This window comes from Engraulis encrasicolus, chromosome 8 (assembly GCF_034702125.1).
Source record: "Engraulis encrasicolus isolate BLACKSEA-1 chromosome 8, IST_EnEncr_1.0, whole genome shotgun sequence".
In the NCBI taxonomy this organism is placed as follows: domain Eukaryota; kingdom Metazoa; phylum Chordata; class Actinopteri; order Clupeiformes; family Engraulidae; genus Engraulis; species Engraulis encrasicolus.
In genome coordinates, this window is record NC_085864.1 from 34,278,521 (window position 1) to 34,298,520 (window position 20,000).

General features: G+C 43.1%; 1 protein-coding gene across 3 annotated transcripts in view; it reads left to right on the forward strand.

The window, feature by feature from the left end:
• The window catches only part of kirrel3b (kirre like nephrin family adhesion molecule 3b), a 327,097-nt gene that overhangs the window by 224,856 nt on the left and 82,241 nt on the right, over positions 1-20,000 (forward strand). For all 3 annotated transcript variants that reach the window (XM_063204439.1, XM_063204438.1, XM_063204440.1), the window contains exon 3: positions 6,476-6,625. In XM_063204439.1, the coding sequence (XP_063060509.1) occupies positions 6,476-6,625 (150 nt within the window). The remainder of the gene's footprint in view (positions 1-6,475; positions 6,626-20,000) is intronic.

Sequence of the window (20,000 nt, forward strand, 5' to 3'; positions counted from 1 at the left end):
AACTGTCAACACATATAAATGAGACGCCGAGACGAAAAACTTTACCCGGCTAAGTAAAAAATAACTTCAACAGAAGGCAAGGACACCTAAAATGAGAGGTCTTCAGCAAGCACACAGCCCAAGGGGATATACGTAGGAGGAGGAGGAGGATGGGGAAGGAGAGAGGGAGCAAGAAGGGACCTAGTGTTTTAATACAATACTGTTTCCACCTAGCTAGGAATAACACTTGATGCCAGGCACCAATATCTCCTCCTGCCACCAACACACAGCGTTGCCCCCAGGGGGAGCAGGCCGATACACAGCCAAGCAGTAAATCGCTGTCCCCAGTCTGTGTTCATGACCATTTCCCTTGGCATTGATCCGCCTGTGGAGACTAAAAAATTCCTCTCCCTGATGGATTCATTACTCTTAATGGGTCTATTTTACATTGTTTGCTTTTTCGGGTGACACGGGTTGTCTGTGGATTTCATTGAGATCAATGGGAGCATTATTTAATTCCTTTTTTGTTTACATTTTTTTTGAAGACTTGAACCAATATGTGTAATCACAACACCCCCAAGTGCCTCCACGGCATGTGCAATTTTAGCTTTCTTGCATATTCCGAAACCATTTGTCACTGTTAGGGCCCCCTCCGTCGCTTTTTTTTTTGTTATGTCTGGAGAAGTCACGAATACACTAAAATGTAATTTGTCTTTTTTTAACAGGAAGCTTGCTGCGAAACGATAAAAGCACATTTGCATTGACCGTTATGACGCGCGGCACATTTTTCTCTGCCAGCTTGTCACAGGAAATGAAATTACTTAAAGCAATGTGTTGCTCCAACCTACCAATTGATTGAAAATATGTACTGGAATAAATATTTAAACACTGCCATCTCTGGAAAGGGGGCACTTAATCAGGTCTCTAAGAGATAATGTGTGTGTGTGTGTGTGTGTGTGTGTGTGTGTGTGTGTGTGTGTGTGTGTGTGTGTGTGTGTGTGTGTGTGTGTGTGTGTGTGTGTGTGTGTGTGTGTGTGTGTGTGTGTGTGTGTGTGTGTGTGGGCGGGCGGAGGGTGGGGGCGGTGGTGTTATGGGTGAAAGGCCTGTTGGGTCACGCGAGGGTTATGCATCTCTTTACTCCGCATGAGTGCTGTGAAAGCATGTTTTCTAACCCCTCCACCCACCACCATCAGCAGACCCATTCCACTGCACTTACCATACATACCTACTACATACATGCGGTACATACTTACCGTACACACTCATATGCACACACACACACACACACACACACACACACACACACACACACACACACACACACACACACACACACACACACACACACACACACACACACACACACACACACACACACACACACACACACACACACACACACACACACACACATTATACATTTTCAACATGCAACATTGGGTCAAACCAGCGAGCTAATTGCATGCATGGGGCGGTTTCAAGCCTTCACATGGTATAATGGAGAAGAGTTATTATTCGACATCACCTTAGAGAGATATATATTTAACCAACAATTGACCCTAAATAGAGATCATCACATCCTAAATTCTATATGTTTTCACTTGGGAAACATTATGCCAAACCTTATTACAGTCACAATGTTTTAGAATCACTTTTAATAATCCTATTAAAAGGATAATGGCTTATTCAATATTATTTCAAATAGTGATTCATTATGTTCATAGGCATATTGAAATGCAGCAGGTCTTTTGGATTTAAGGTCTGCTGGCGAATGTTTATACAGTGAATGGTTCAACAATTCCATCGATTTGTCTGCGTTGGGAAATAAACCACAATATTGAATGCTGGGTCAATGTTCATTAAAGTTATTTAGTGAGACCTGCGTGTGATTTGACCAACCTTCAGCTTAAGTAATTTCTGCTCTTCGTGACTTATTGTGCTGGAACCTGGAACACAGCCGTGCAACAAATGTACGAAAAAGAAGTACACAGACAGTACCTTTCTCCTGACTTTTCAATAACAAACAATACATCCGTGCTGACTGTAAATTTCCCTGCCTTTGTTTATTTTGTACTTCTCTCTGACACTGTGGCACTACTCTGCGGTAGGGAGATTAAAAGGCTGTATGGGGGAAGCTGAAATGCTCAGCAGTTACCAGTGTGGTAATCAGCAGTAACTCTTTTTGCGGAGCACAGAAACAAGAGCTACTCTATGGTCTATTAAAAGTGAATGGGATCCAATGGTGCTACTGATAATAATTGGGGGGTTTCGCAGCACAGTGGCTTCAATAGCTGAACTGAAGGACTTAAAACCCATTATACGCCATTTGGTCTTTTTTGGGCTCTATTTTTTTCCACCACCACCCGCAATATGCAGTCCTCTCATTGTCGCTCTCTTTTTCAAGCATCATCGTGAAATAGTGGGATTGTGGATACCATGCTGTGTTCATCTAGCTGCATTGGCAATCACAACAAAAAAGGTTTTTTCGCGTCACACAGTCAGTCGAAATAATAATATAGTTGCAAAGTCTGTTTATCGCTGTTAGAGAACAGACGGATGTTTACAAGAAGTTTACCATGGCATGTTTTTTTAGTAGACATAAAGCACGATGAATTTGTTTATACACGTACCTCGCCAGGTTTACATTTTGCACTGTAGAGAGAGAGAGAGAGAGAGAGAGAGAGAGAGAGAGAGAGAGAGAGAGAGAGACAGAGAGAGAGAGAGAGAGACAGAGAGAGACAGAGAGAGACAGAGAGATGGAAAATGAGAGACAGAGACGATGAGAAGAAATTGACCTAATAAATAGATAGATAGATAGATAGATAGATAGATAGATAGATAGATAGATAGATAGATAGATAGATAGATAGATAGATAGATAGATAGATAGATAGATAGATAGATAGATGAGAGAGAGAGAGAGAGAGAGAGAGAGAGAGAGAGAGAGACAGACAGAGAGAGAGACAGAGAGAGACAGAGAGAGACAGAGAGATGGAAAATGAGAGACAGAGACGATGAGAAGAAATTGACCTCCGGACGTCTTCCTAATAAATAGACATAGTGTAGTGTATATGTATTACTTACAGTATGGGAGGATGCTGATGGGAAAGGCCAAAGGAGGTTGTTGAACCTTTCAATAGCCTCACCACCATCACGTCAGGAGAAATCTTCCGAAGTGGACATGACTCACTTTGATGGAGCGAGCAAAAAAATCAATACTGTGCTCCTTGGCACTTGGCGAGCGTCCAAACAGCAAGAGGCCATCAACATATTAAGCACAGAGGTTAATGTATGTAGTGTAAATAATCCTATACACAAACCACATCATCGGATTAAATCAACTCAACTCAAAAGTAGAGGCTATTGTAGGAGTCGGTTGTGTATATATATATTTTTTAAATGTGCTAAGATAGGACTGAAGTGAGAGATCAGCAGTTCAGAGTTACACGGACACAGAGTAGCCACGGGTGTTCACTCCATGTCTCCCAGACATAGAGACAGAGATAGAGAAGGTTACAGAGATGGATAGGGACGGGAAGAGATAGAGAGAGCAAGAGAGACTAAGAGAGATGGATGGATACAGACAGAGACAAATAGAGACAGGGAGAGAGGGGGGGAGAAGGAGGGAGAGAGAGAGAGGGGGGGAGAAGGAGGGAGAGAGAGAGAGAGAGAGACAGAGACAAAGGCAGAGACAGAGATGGAGACAGAAAAATGTTGAAAAAGCCAATGTTATTTCAAGTCACTCCTTGATAATTAGGCAAAGCTGCAGCGCACTGAGGGCCCTTGAAGCAGCTGCTTGAAGTCACTTGTGTGAAGAGGTTGCCAAAATGAACCAGGAAGTGACACAATCAAGAATGTGCTCGCCTGTCTGCTCCTCATCGAGGACGTGTGTTCATCTTGAGCTCGCCCTCAATGCCTGCCAGCCCTGCTAATATCCAATTCAAAAAGTATTGAAGCCAACTATCCCTCCGTGCTGTCACAGAGACACAGGTCTTCTAGAAAAAACACTTCACCACTGTCCACATATTAGTAATCAATATGTGACGAATGTCTGCAGCTACACTGTCAAATAATGCAGGATGGACCCATTCGTCCTCCGGTTTAATCACCATCCATCTCAACTCGCTAGTTACTGTTGTGTAGGGATAAATATTTGCACAGCCTTAAACACACACTCTCATACATTACAGCTCTGTTATGATGGCAGTGTTGATGTGTATGTATAGTCTTTTACTGTAATTAGGCTTTAATTATGTGTAGCTGCAGACGCATTATGAAAGGGTTGCTGATCTCAAGTAAAATCTGACTGCCTCGCTAGTTTCACTAGCAGTGTTGTGATGCTACTTTGCATAACATATGCACGCGTACCAATGGACCAGAAGTGATATCACCCCAAAAAAATTTCAAACATTCAGTCAAAGTGAATGTAGGCCTAATATTTTCCCATACAGATGGCTCTGTATGAGCAGATTAGTTCACAAATGCACTGCTTTGGGAAAAGAACTACACACTCATAACACATTATTTGGCACACTGTTGCTCAAAGGCGAACCGAACAATTTGTGTTGACTCATAGACTCCAGTTTCAAAGGATAAGTAGCCTGGTCTATGACTTTAAAGGCTAAGAGAGGGTAAATCATCAGAATGCAAAGGGTGCAAGACTAATGGATAACAGAGGACTATGTGTGGATGGAGTTTGTGCCTCAAACCCACAGTTTCTGGTAACACCTCTTTACAGCCTACCAGCCATTTAAGCAGTCATGGTGATTCTTACATATGTCCTACATGGTAAAATAATGCAGTGTTAACTTGACAGTTAGACAGTCAATTTAACATTTTAAAGAGTGTTTTTGTTCCAGATTTTTGTCTAAGTGTTGAACCAACACTGTATTTTTAACCCTTATGTTGTGTTCGGGTCATTTTTGACACGTTTTCAAGTTTTAGTGTGGAAAAAACACACTTTCCTTTATTTTCTTGGAATAAGGCTTCATCTAATCCTCAGCCACAATCCTTTCAACACAAAAAAAATATGTTTTATCATTTTAGTAAATTTTAAAGGTCCAAAAAAAAAAAAGTTACATCTGTGGTGTTCTGGGTCAAAATTGACCCGGCATAGATTTTTGGTTGTTGTCTGCATTTCTGAAAAGCTGTTGGTTGCCCTTTGTCTTCAGTTTGGTGATTTATGGTGAGGAAAATATATTTCTTGACTGAAACATTTTTTGCCAGCTTTTTCATATTCCAAATCCAATATGGCCGCCGGACATTCCCATATACTACAATACGTCATATCTCCTGTTGTGAAAGGAGTACAGATGTATTTCTGGTGTCTACTCATATGTTTTCATGGTCAGGGAATATAATGAGATTTTTTGCACATTTGTTTGCAAAATACATTTTTGCACATAGTTTTTTCCAAAAAACGTATCAAAAATTCATAATGGCACCCAAACATGTAGAACTGGTCTTATACTTTATATAAAGTTGATGTGACAATTACATAATGGTCCATGTTCATGGCATAGGGGATTCAGATGAATAGTGTGACTTTTTTCATGTTCATTGAGGTGTTCATTTCCAATATCTTTGCATTAGATTGGCGGAATAGCTGTGACTCTGACAGAATTGTTATTTTGTGTATTTATCACACTAAAATCATATATATATTGAAAAACACCAAGTCAACATGTTTAAACATTGATTTTATGCACTGAAAAACTAAGTTAGTTGACATTTGGTCTTTATCCTGCTATAAATCTCTTTGGGTTGGTTTGGACCCGGACACCACAAATGCCACTATTGATGATATTTTTTAATATTAGAGAAAAACTAATACAATAAATGTAGGGGTTGTTGTACTCTCATATCAGCTGTAATACAAGGACAACATAATCACTAATTTTATCACTTTAGGAGGTATTAATAGTGAAATTATGCAGATTTGGATAGTTTTGGTCATCAAAAACGATTTGCATAATGTAAGATAAAAGACAAAAAAGTCAAAAAAGTCAAAAATATAAATACATAAAGTAATATTTCCATGGATATGAATACATACCAAGTTAACCATGAGATGAAAAACAAAATGTGATGATAACTAGTGTTTTTAGGTATTTTATGGCTGAGTTTTGTTATCACGGGTCAAAAATGACCCGAACACCACAGGTGTATGCAGCTTATGAACACAACACAAGGGTTAATGTGTATTATTGTGCTGCAGGCTAACCTCACTATTACTACCTTTAGACAGTCCATTCTGAATACGACTGTGATTATGACTCTTCTGTTGCAGGTCACCCTCGTTATTACTAACTTGGGCAGTAAAATGTGACTGTGATTATGATTGTGACTTCTTTTGCAGGTTACCCTTGGCATTACTACCTTGTAACTTGGGCAGTAAAATGTGATTGTGGTTATTCTTCTTCTGCAGGTTACCCTCGGTATTACTACCTTGTAACTTGGGCAGTAAAATGTGATTGTGGTTCTTCTTCTTTTGCAGGTTACCCTCGATACTCAGTGGTGGGTGACCACAGCTCTGGTGAGCACCACCTCCGCATCCAGCGAGTGGAGCTATTGGACGACGCTGTGTTTGAGTGCCAGGCCATCCAGGCAGCCATGAGGTCACGTCCTGCCCGCCTCACCGTGCTAGGTTAGCGCCCGGCCTCTCTTTCCTTCCTTTCTATGATGACATGTCTCTCTCTCTCTCTCTCTCTCTCTCTCTCTCTCTCTCTCTCTCTCTCTCTCTCTCTCTCCTCTTCTCTCTCTCTCTCTCTCTCTCTCTCTCTCTCTCTCTCTCTCTCTCTCTCTCTCTCTCTCTCTCTCTCTCTTTTTTATTCTGTCTACAAAGTACTTCAATGTGGGAGTTTATGTGTCTTTCCATATTGCTATTCTTGTAGCATGCGCAGTAGCCTAGGCACACACCAATATAAATATAAGGTGTAATTATGCAAAATACCTTTATTAACCATAACCGTAGAGCATGGTTTAATTAGCTTTCACCGTTTTTATAGTGTAGTTAAATATGGAGAATATTTTTTTCTCTTGCAGACCAAAGTGAGAGAATGCTGACACACTCTCCTAAATTGCATGGCTAATACCAAACACTACAGGAGTGAGAGAGAGGGAGGGTGGAGAGAAAAAAAGAAAAGAAAATTACAATGCTAGAAATAATCATTCGGTCATTCTTAAGTCATTATTAGCTAGCTAGTGCCGGTATATGTGGGGGGAGAGAGAGAAAGTAGATTCATCACAGTCCTCAGTTTTAATTTCCTGCTGCAATCCTCTTCCCTCTTCATTATTAAGCCAGTGAATCCTAATTAAACTTTATTGGCTTATTATTCAATGTTGCTCTTTCTGCGTTATTGGGCAGCCATTGGAGATATCGCTAATCTCCCACCTGGGGACTTTATTGGCGCTACCTCCCTCCATCCATCTATCCCTCCATCCCTCCCTCCACCTCTCCCTCTGTCATTCCGTCTCTCCCTCACTCCCTTCCTACTCTCCTCATTTCCTCCCTGGCTCCGCACCCCTACACTCACCCCAACACCCCTCAACACTCCATCACATCCGGAAGGCCTGCATGACGCTGTAACTATAAAGGCCCAGTGGTGCACCACCACGCAGCACATTGTGCAGTGCCAACTCAACACCGAGAGAGTTCTATCAACACTGTGGGTGTTAAAATCGACACCGTCAGTGTTAAATTAACGCTGCAAAATGCACTGTGCAGCACCACCATCTCAGCCTCCATCACACCACAATCCCACACTCTCCATCTTATAGGCCTCACACACCCTCTCTTCCCCCACCCCAGGTGGGGGGGGGGGGGGGGAGGGTTGGAGAGTGGAGGGCTGTTTAGTTAGTGGGATGGCGAGAGTTTGTGTGTGTGTGTTTGTGTGTGTGTGTGTGTGTGTGTGTGTGTGTGTGTGTGTGTGTGTGTGTGTGTGTGTGTGTGTGTGTGTGTGTGTGTGTGTGTGTGTGTGTGTGTGTGTGTGTGTGTGACTCAGTATACCCTCCACGAGCGACTGATCCACCCTATTGATCTCCACTAATGAAAAGTGAAACTAATGATCTGTACGCCAGGAGACGCTCGGTGCGTGTGTGTGTGTGTGTGTGTGTGTGTGTGTGTGTGTGTGTGTGTGTGTGTGTGTGTGTGTGTGTGTGTGTGTGTGTGTGTGTGTGTGTGTGTGTGTGTGTGTGTGTGTGTGTGTGTGTGTGGTACCGGGATGAGAAAGAGGTGGAGGAGAGGGGGGTGGCAAAGGCAAGAGAGGGAGTGACAGAGCAAGAACGAAAGAGAGATAAGGAGAGAGAGAGAGAGAGAGAGAGAGAGAGAGAGTATCAGGGAGAGAAAGAAAAGAAAAGAGGAGAGAAAGAGAAAGAGAGAAGACAAATTACAGCGCTGCCGTCTCCGGCACTCCACGGCGGCCATGCACAAATGGATATGAATGAGTAATTATAAGTGCTTCACAGGAGCAAGCTGAAGGACCCAGCCCCTTTTTCTCCCCTTTCTTACGCTACGGCAGCCTGGGAGGTCATTCACCTCTAATCTCACACTAGCTGAGGGGGTCTTAGCGAAGAAACGCCAAACGAAGCAGAGCAGAGGCAGAGCAAAAGCAAACTACGTAGACCAGAAAAGCCAGTAATGAATTAGAGTTTGTTTGCGCGCGCTAGCGAGCGAGCGAGCGTAAGAGCTAGCGTACGAGCTAGCGGCTTCCTCTCATTTGTTCTTTGACCTGATGAATTGGGCTCTGATAATAGTGCTGCTCTGGGGCTCCCTAAACCATTGTTAGTTAGCTCAATTACTCACGGTGAGCTTGAAACCATAACATCTGTCAAGGGAGCCGGGTCTATTTATATCATACTGCCTCTCTCCCACCGCCTCGGTACCCCCCCACCCAACTGTCTACTGCACTTTCAGCCGCGTTCGTCTGTTCTGTTTTGCCTCTGTTGGGCTGCTCCAGCACAACATCCAGCAGGGAAGCTGGGTGGGGGGCAAAGGAGTTTGTTGCCCCTGGCCCAGGGAGAGAGGGGGCCCAGAATTGGGTCCATATTACATTGCATGTATTGTTCAGGGGGCCCTTTCAGATTAATTTGTCCCGGGCCCTGCATCCAGTGTCAGGGGCATCCATATTGTGCAAAGTGTCTGCGTTTTCTGTATTGGCATTTGCTCTCTCTATGCTGGGTGGATACTTTATAACACTACATCCAACCCGCAGGTAAGGCTTTTCTTTTTTGTTTTGGTTTTAAATTCTTAATAGAAGGGATGTAGTGGTCATTGTTGATTTGAATATATATATATAAACTGTATTTGACCATATAGCCTACATATTCAGGAAACTCGAACTCAGTGACTGAGCTGGACAGCTGTGGCTTAATGCTATGGAGTTAGTCATGGAAACACAAGATTGCCAGTTGTAATCCTACAGTATAATATCAATGGCTAAAATGCCATTGCACTATAGACATTACCCTGAACCTATTGAACAATAGCTGTAGGTTGCTTTGTACAAACGCTTTAGGTCAGTGTTATCAATTCAATGTAATGACTTAAATTGAACTGGACCACCAGGCGGCGCTAGCCTGAGTGCTTCTACAAGCGGCACCACTTCCACCGGCACCACAATTGCAGACTATAGCAAAAATCATGGATTGCCATTGTGGTTGCATCATGTGGAGATAGTGGGGGAGAGTGGAGACACCAAGACGGTCAATGTTTCTGTTTTTAGGGGGGGCAAATGAAAAGCCTTGCTCTGTATGTCTGCATTATCTGTTTGCTGGGGTATATCGGCTGTGACAAAGAAGGGGACGAGAAGAGAGGGAGAGAGAAAGAAAGAGAGAGAAAGACAGAGAGAGAAATAGAGTGTGAGATTTAAAGGTAGGGAGGGAGAGGGGTGCGAAAGAAAAAGGCAGGTTGTGTGTGTGTGTGTGTGTGGGGGGGGTGGGGATGAGGAAATTGGGGGCTTTTTTTCACAGGAATATTTAGTACTGCGTGCACAGAGGCGAAATGTATTCCAGCTCTGTGTCACAGCACACGCAGGAGCTGTCCTTTAACACTCGCGTGCGATGACTGCGAACACCGCGCAACTTTTCATGACAGGCCTGGGAGTGCGGCAGGCACTCCTGGCTGTATCTCTCACCTGTCAGCCCGCTAAAAATCCCCCGGCCTTGACAGCTCTGCTCAAAACCCCAAAGCCTCTCTTGAAAGTGTGTCTGCCACTTCTGTAACGCTCCCCTCTGATACGCGCCATATATGGCTACCGTGCTCTGATGCAATTCTTCCCCCTTTTGACAATAGGCCCATGGCATGTGCTGTGTACTGTATGTGTATATGTGTACCTATATGTGTACAGTAGAGATACAATACATTGGTGCAGAGACACATGCATTTCCGCAGACCTACATGCTTTATAGTAAATAGAGTACATGTGTACTATACTTACATGTGTACCTGAGGCCATGCATATAGTATATATTCATACAGTATACTTACATACGGTACATACGGGTGCATCCAACATACACACATAGCCTGCCTACTAACATATATACTGTACTTACATACATAGGCCTACATTATTACATACATACAGTACATACTGTACGCATACATACTGTACGCATACATACTGTGCATACATACATACATACATACATACATACATACATACATACATACATACATACATACACACATACACATACATACATACATACATACATACATACATACATACATACATACATATATACATACATACATATATACATACATACATACATACATACATACATACATACATACATACATACATACATACATACATACATACATACATACATACATACATATATACATACATACATATATACATACATACATGCATGCATACATACATGCATACATACATACATACATACATACATACATACATACATACATACATACATACATACATACATACATACATACATACATACATACAGTACATAGCCTACTGCACATCCCTACATACAGCGCAAACGTAGTGTACAACTACACACATATATACATATGAATAGTAGGGAGATATTGAATAGATGTCTGCATTTCTGCAGGGAATGTGATCTAATAGATACATGGGTAGGAAGGCCCATACTTGTGTCACTAAACTAATATCTCGTTGGCTGTAATATATGTTGTAGAAGCCCATGTTTGTTGTCACCATTGGCAGAGCGAAATTGGAATAACATTAGGCATTTTTGCTATTGATCCCTTCCCCGACTGAAACGGAGATGAATGTGTGTTTGGTAGAATATCGGGTTAGGAGTGAGCCGAGCGGAGTGCCACTTGCGTATGCAGCAGCAGACGCAGCTTCCTCCTGCTGTTCGTGCTGCCTGCCACTGTTGCTGCTGCTGCTGCTGCTGCTGCTGCTGAAACTGGATAAAGCCCCGGACTGACACCGACCGAAAAGTTTTGGTCCTGAAAGCGGGACCAAAGTAACATAAACACAAAAAAAGAGAGGGGAAAAAAAAGAAATGTTATTTTCAACGTAGGATTTGTTGCTGCCTCTTTTTTTTCATTATTTAAACGGTTTAACCCTATACTGCACACATTATTATCCCATCATGGAAAAAAATCTTACTGTGGTTTTTGTCACATAAAATTAACTTCTTAAGACATTTTTGCAATTTTTTTCAAAAAAACAGTTTTTTGGGGGGGTACTTTTAGGTTTGTTGCCATATGGCAACATTGTGCAGTTACGGAAAGGATCCAGTGTACATTTTCCCTCCAAGACCAAACAAGGGTCATACAACATTATGGATTATTTTATAGAAATATAATTGTTTTTATCTCAGAAAAACATTGAAAGTTTACCCACAAGTTCAAGGGAGTTACTTAACACATTTTTGCCACTGAGAGAACAAGTGAATACTGTTTATTATATCCCCGAAAAACAGTATTTCAGTGGTATTACTTTGACCAACCACCAATGAATATATTAGGTATTAACACAATATCTGTGCATAGATTTGCACAAAAATGTGTATGGTAACTGTCTATAATATGTACATGAACTGATTTAATTTTGGAAGCCAACACTTTCAAGATGGCCGACATTCAAGATGGCCGATTTGCGGGCCAGGCATCTTTCAACATAACCGACAGTTTATTTGTCATAACTTTTGAATGGATGCTTGGATTTACACTAAACCTTGTGTGATAACACTCTATAATGAGTAAATAAGTCATGTAAAAGTGTGAGGCCAGTGCTTTCAAGATAGCTGACTTTCAAGATGGCTGACTTTGAAGTTGGCAATCTTTCGAGACGGCCTACCTTTTGTTTACGCCACAACTTTTCAATGGGTGCTTGGATTTGCAGTAAATCTTGTGTGTTAATAATATAATTGGTTGATGAGCTGTTTGAAATTTCGAGATTATGCTTTTGAAATGGCTGACTTTCAAAATGGTTGACTTTGTACAATAATTTGTGATCGGGTTGACAGATTTGGACAAACATTGTGTGCAAATTAGCCTAATTATAACATACACATGAAGTCAAAACATTTTGGAGGCTTCAAATGGTCAAGATGACAGTAGCTTTATGCTCTAATCTGGGGTTTGGGGATTTTTGTGGTATACCTCTGGCAGTCTGGGGAGGCTGCATAGGCCTTGTTCGCTTTTCTGCATGTACTCAGAGTGAAAGCTCATAAAACAGTTCTGTACACCTATTATAACATTTTTAATGTTCATTACAGACTGCCATTTACACAAATTATAAATATTATCAGTTATCAATCATTAAATCAATAAATAAATCAATTAATCAATCAATTAGAATTGGGTATTTGTATCAATACACTTTCCCCATTGACCGTCTTGTTCCATTACCGCACAATGTTGCCGTATGGCAACATACCTATTTTTCAACATAAAATGGAAATAATTTTAGTTGGAAAACAAAACAAATGGTGAAAGCAGATCATGACTAACTATAGATCATCCCAATATTTTTTTAAATTTTGTAAATATTGCAAAAAGTGTGAAAAATCTTGGCCAATGCCAGAGTAATCTGTCAAGGACACACGCTCATGTACAGTGAGGGAAAGAGTGAGCCTGGGGCAGTGTGTGGTGTCAGGTGATGTCAAGAAACCACATAATTGGATAAAACAAGGCCACAGTTTCAATATGAAAACCAATCAGTGTCTATTATTTATATTTAAATACCAGGAAATGCCAAAAGAATGGTATGTTGCCATATGGCAACAGCGTGCAGTATAGGGTTAAATGATAAACAAGAGGGAGAAGCAAATTCCCTGCTGAAGTGGGATTCTTTCCCCCGTTTGTGCCACTGTGCTGCTACTGACATAGGAATAGCGTAGAGTAGAGTAGAGTAGAGTAGAGTAGAGTAGAGTAGAGTAGAGTAGAGTAGAGTATCATTTATTGATCCCCAGGGAAATTAAGGTGTCAAGTAGCATACATATATAAATACAGAGGAAGACACAAATACATCACACACAACATTGCACATATATCCACCACACATATATTCACAGGTCAGATCTCTCTATCCCACTCCCCTCCCACACACACACACACACACACACACACACACACACACACACACACACACACACACACACACACACACACACACACACACACACACACACACACACACACACACACACACACACACACACACACACACACACACACAGTAGAGAGTGTTGCTGCCTCTCTGACACCAGAGGTGAGGCCTGCTGGGATTAGTGCATGCACGTCATGCTGTCAAGCAAAACACATCAGCCCTGCAGACTAGAAACTTGCGCCGAGGTGACCCATAAAAGGCGTGAAAGAGAAAAAAAGGCGAGAACGGAAAGAGGCACAAAAAAAACTGAAACAGCAGTGGCTATATACAGGAGAGCCGACAGGGGGGGGGACAAACAGGTCACTTGTCCCGGGCCCAGGGAGAGAGAGGGGGCCCAGAATTGGATCCTCATTACATTGTATGTGTTGTGTTTAGGGCCCTTTCAGATGTCTTTGTCCCGGGCCCAGAAAAAGCTGCCAGCGTCCTTGGCCCTATATATACAGCGAGTTGTCAAACATTGGGGACCTTTTTTTGCCGATTGACCTCTGCACCTTGAACTGTAACTGCAAGGGTAGCACAGCACAGCACAGGTCTGGGACCAGTGTCGATGGCGATGACCCCCGAGGCACCGGGGATGTTGAATTAGGCATGAGGTTTGAGTGAGAGGTTACACGGCGGATGTGCTGCAAGCCCTGGAGGCTAATTATTGCATCTTCCAGGAAAGCATAGCAGCTCTGCAGGGCTCAGGGCTGGAGGGCTCGGGGCTTCGCACCTCAGAGCATTCAGCCTCAGCCTAGACGCCGCATCGCTGATGGGGGGTGTAGACAGGGAAGCTGACAAGGGTGGGGGCAAAGGGGTCAGTTGTCCCGGGCCCAGGGAGATTGAGAGCCCAATAATTGGGTTCCATTACATGGACTGTATTTGGTGGTGGGGGGCCCTTTCAGAGGACTTTGTCCCGGGCCCGGCCAAAGCTGTCGGCGGCCCTGGGTGTAGGAGTGAGGGGAAGGGGAAGGGGAAGGGGGTTGGAAGTGGTGGTGGCAGTGAGTTGGTGGTTGGAGGTTGGAGGTACATTGCCATGGACAGAGGTGAAGGGGAGCCAGTGTGCTCTGTGCTTTTGGCTGGGGATAAAGCTGCCCGGGGTCTGTCCCCAGCGACCCAGAGGCCAAACCATCCCCATTAGCGTTGGTGTCTTGGGGTCCCAGAGAAGGGACATATACCATACAGGGCTAAAGAGCACAACAATTAAAAGTAAGCGAATTAATTAATAAATAACTGTGAATGTCACCCTACAACTGCTACCTACGTAATGTCGCCCCAATCAATTTGAGTGACATCCACACGCACATGCACGCATCCATGCACACATGTGCACACGCACGCACGCACGCACGCACGCACGCACGCACGCACACACACACACCACACACACACACACACACACACACACACACACACACACACACACACACACAAACACACACACAGAAACAAATAATCTTCACTCTTTTCCTGTTTCTCATGTTGATTTCATTAGCATATGTTAGTGATGAGCAGCATACCATTAGCAGGCACAGTTTGAGAGTGGTAAAACGCTAAGGGTGGAGGATGTGCCACCACTACACAAAGTACACACAACAAATCCACCACTAGGATTACACATCATCGTTTTTCACACACGTTTCAACACGGTAACACTTTATTTTAGGGATACATCTATAAGCACTAATACATGCACTGTTAATGCCTGCATAAGTAGGCTATCTTGTAAGACATGTACTAAGCAAACACTAAGGCCTACTAGGTCCTTACTAAGGTTAAATTGGTAATAAATCCCTTATTGTGCATGAACAAGACATTTGCGAATACATGCCTAACAAATGTTTGATTTTGCTTTGTACATGCCTTACAAGTTACTTATACAGGCACATTGTATGTATTAGTGCTAATAGATGTATCCCTAAAATAAAGTGTTACAAAACATAAGTAGAAGGTGTACACTGTGCATTTAATATAGCCTACTAGTTATAGGCTGACCTACACCTTTGCTAAAACTAGACTGCCTGTGCAGTCGCCTTCGACTGCTTAAGGTATATCCCCGAAACGCGACGCTTCCAGTCCCCCATCATTCCTACCACTCCCGTCCACCATTTCGTAAACGTATATGATACATACAGACGTGACATGACGTGCATAGGCTTAAAACCAAACGACTATTGTGAAAATGAAGCAAAAAATGGGGCAAATGGTAATACTGTTTTAATGGTTCAGTGGATATACCACATTAGGTACAGTGTAATAACCAGTGTAACAATATTTAATACAATGTAATTGTTTTACTTACATCATGTGTTTGTGCGTAAGTGGTATTACATGGTATTGCATATTGTTACACTGGTATTACTCTATATTACATGGTATTGCATACTGTTACACTCGTTATTACACTGTACCTGATATTGCATATTGTTACACTGGTATTACACTAGTATTACATGGTATTAAATATTGTTACATTGGTTATTACACTGTACCTAATATGGTAGATTCACTGAAATGGTGAACCATTAAAATAAGGTGTTACCGGGCAAATCAATCCACCCAGTCAGAAGTTATGGGCCAAAAGAAAATTCCGCCATTTTGAAAGTGTTGTCTTCCAAACTCGAATCAGTTCATGAACCTACCCTAGAGCATTCACACACAAAATCTGGGACAAATCCATCCACCCGGTCAGTAGTTATGGGCCAAACAATAATTCGGCCATCTTGAATTCAGCCATCTTGAAAGTGTTGACCTCCAAACTCGAATCAATTCATGAACCTACCCTAGAGCATTCACACACCAAATCTGGGACAAATCCATCCACCCGGTCAGTAGTTATGGGCAAAACAATAATTCGGCCATCTTGAATTCAGCCATCTTGACAGTGTTGACCTCCAAACTCGAATCAGTTCATGGACCTACCCTAGAGCATTCACACACCAAATCTGGGACAAATCCATCCACCCGGTCAGAAGTTATGGACCAAACAATAATTCGGCCATCTTGAATTCGGCCATCTTGAAAGTGTTGACCTCCCAACTCGAAGCAGTTCATGAACCTACCCTAGAGCATTCACACACCAAATCTGGGACAAATCCATCCACCCGGTCAGAAGTTATGGACCAAACAAAAATTCGGCCATCTTGAATTCGGCCATCTTGAAAGTGTTGACCTCCAAACTCGAATCAGTTCATGAACCTGCCCTAGAGCATTCACCCAAAAAATCTGGGACAAATCCAAACATCCGTTCAAAAGTTATCGCGTTAACACGAAAGACCTTACGCGGCGGACGCGGCGGCGGCGGCGGACGCGGCGGCGGCGCACGCAAAACCATTACATCCCCGACGCTCCGCGTTTCGGGGATATAATTACCAGAAACTTTAAAACGGAAACTATGGCAACTGAGGGAGAGCCGATTAAGTGTTAACATTCAAATCAACATTTCATTTACGTGTTGTCACAGTTTGACCTACCACTTTACTGGAATTTCCTGCAATATCGAAGCGGAAAAGACAAGAACTGAGAGCGAGGGAAGATTAGGTGTTAACATTTGAGTAACATCGACATTAACACCCTTCGCTAAAGCTACAGCAACATCTGCTGATGTTCCACAGCGTGAGGCCTCTACTCATTTATTTAGACTAGAGCACACAAACACACATGCACACAAATGCACACACGTACACAGGCATGTACTCATTCACGCATGCAGGCATGTATGCAGTCATGACTAGAACACACAAACACACATCACATGCATGCAAACACATACACGCACGCATGCACACGCACATGCACATGCACACACAAACACACACACACACACACACACTCATGCACACACAGCACCATCATCTTCTGGATTCCCCTCCTCTTGTTAGTCCATGTATTCTCCCATCTCTGATTGCCGACTTTGATGCTCTTGAGGATGAAAGACGACGTTAAAGAGATGCAAAGCTATGCCGCAAGTTTTTCACACATTCGCTGTGAATTCGCTCATCATTTTAAGTTCCTAAAATTGCCCCATTAGGAAATATTTACTTTGCCGCAGATTGACTACCGAAAGACAAATAAAAGGGGCAGGGTTTTTTTTCTGCTCTTCACATGTTGTCAAGCAAATTATTAATTAGAACTGCGCTGCGAGGGGAAGATCAAGTATCCTTGCCGTGGAATAAATTATTTAGGGAATAAATGTGCCTTTTCAAACAGTAGAGCCACTAACAACCCTTAAGCTGTACTTTATCACATGAGCAACCGCCTGTAGTACCCTTGTTAATGATTACATTGAAGTTGTAGAAACTGAGAAGAATGATCCAACAGAAATGAAGTAAAAAATAAAAAAGCACATAGTTGCGTGATGAATAGCCTACCCTTTACCGAAATTGAGACTTAATGTAAAATTGGAGGTTGATTAGATGGATTTTAAATGGATAGTGTTGGGATACAACCTTTTCTCTGCCTCACTTCTTAGATGGAAGTACAATAACGTGTTGGAAAACAAGGCACTGAACTCTTTTCTTTATTTGTTTTTCTTCAATAACAGACATAATCACACCTTTACCCACACCCACGTCCAACCTTGTGCGTGCTCTCTCTCTCACACACACACACACACACACACACACACACACACACACACACACACACACACACACACACACACACACACACACACACACACACACACACACACACACACACACACACACACACACACACACACGCACACACACAACATGGACACATGGACACACACAAACGCACACACAGGCCTGCTGACACAGGTTCTGCTGACATGTGCTGACAAACGGGTCAGTTGGCCCAGGCACAGTGAGATAAGGGGCCCCAAAATTGAGTAATCATGACATTGGTTGCATTGAGAGACAGGGTCTTTTAGATGATTTGGTCCTGGGCCCAGTCAAAGCTGTCAGCGATCCTGCACACACACACACACACACACACACACACACACACACACACACACACACACACACACACACACACACACACACACACACACACACACACACACACACACACACACACACACACACACACACACACACACACACACACACACAAAGAAAGGCCTTGCTGTGCTGTGTGTGACAGAGAGCAGTTATTGCTGTGCATCTCAATACTCTGTCTCAAAACCGAGTCGGCCTCTCTTCTGTCGGCTGTGACATTTCCCTGGTGTCACCGACCGAGTCTCTCTCCGCTGTTTTTTTATCTCCTGCACACAATAGTCACTGGCGCCACTTCACTACCGCGCTGATACGAAAGGTAAATCTCTCATCTTCTCCCCATCCAGACTGATTTGGTCCCCATCCCCTCGCTCTCTGCCACCCAACCCCTGCACTGCGCAGCAGAGTGCAGGGAGAGAGTGAGACAGTACATGCATACCACACAAGAGGGAAATAGAGAGGGGGGGGAAAAGAAAAAGGAGGATAGACAATGTAGTAGTAGTAGAGAGAGAGAGAGAGTCATAAATACGGAGAAGAGCAGAGAGAGTAAGACAATACATGCATACTACACAAACACAAACAAAAAGAGGAGGATAAGCGATATAGTAGAGAGAGAGAGAGAGAGAGAGAGAGAGAGAGTCAAAGATAGGGAGAAGAGAAAGGAAGACAGAAAAGAGAGAGCGCATCATTCTAGCTTCTGCTACAAGAGTAGGAGAGAGAGAGAGATGGAGAAAGGCAATTTGGCCGAGCATCACTCATGCATGTAGCCATGGAGGGGAAAGACAGCAGGAACAGAAAAAAGGGACAGACGAGGAAAAAAAGAAACAAATATATTCAGCTGTGCAGAAAGCCATAGGCAAAAGAAAAAGGAAAGAGGAAATAGTAGGAGATGGAGATGCGGGAGGGGGGTAGGCCTTCCCTTCCTTCCCTCCTTCCCTCCTTCCTCCAAACAGGTGCATTCCTGACAGCGTTTGAAGCGGCCTTTGATTTGGGCCAGCGAGCCACGTATGTCTCTCATCTCCCATGTCTGGCATGTTTGTTTTTTTGTGTTCTGTTCTTTTTTTCCGTGTTTTTTTCCGCGTTTTTTCTCCACCCTATGTTTCCCCTGTGGAATATCCGTCATGGCTTGTGTAGTGGGGATGGTGGTGGCAGCACCTGAAACTAGTCACTAGTGAGTAGGTGGACTGCTGTGTGGTGTGATTGTGGTGTGGTGTGGTGTGGTGTGATTGTGGTGTAGTGTGGTGTGGTGTGGTGTGACACACAGCACGCAAGCACATTGTTGCTCCAGACACATCAGCAGAAGGCAAAAGCGCCTGTGCTTATTTTCAGATACCCACACTACTGCCCCCTCAGCTAAACACCAGACACAAACAGCCTTAGAGACTCTTTCGTTCTCTCACTCTTTCGATCTCTCTCTCCCTCTCTGTCTGTCATTCTCTCTCTCTCTCTCTCT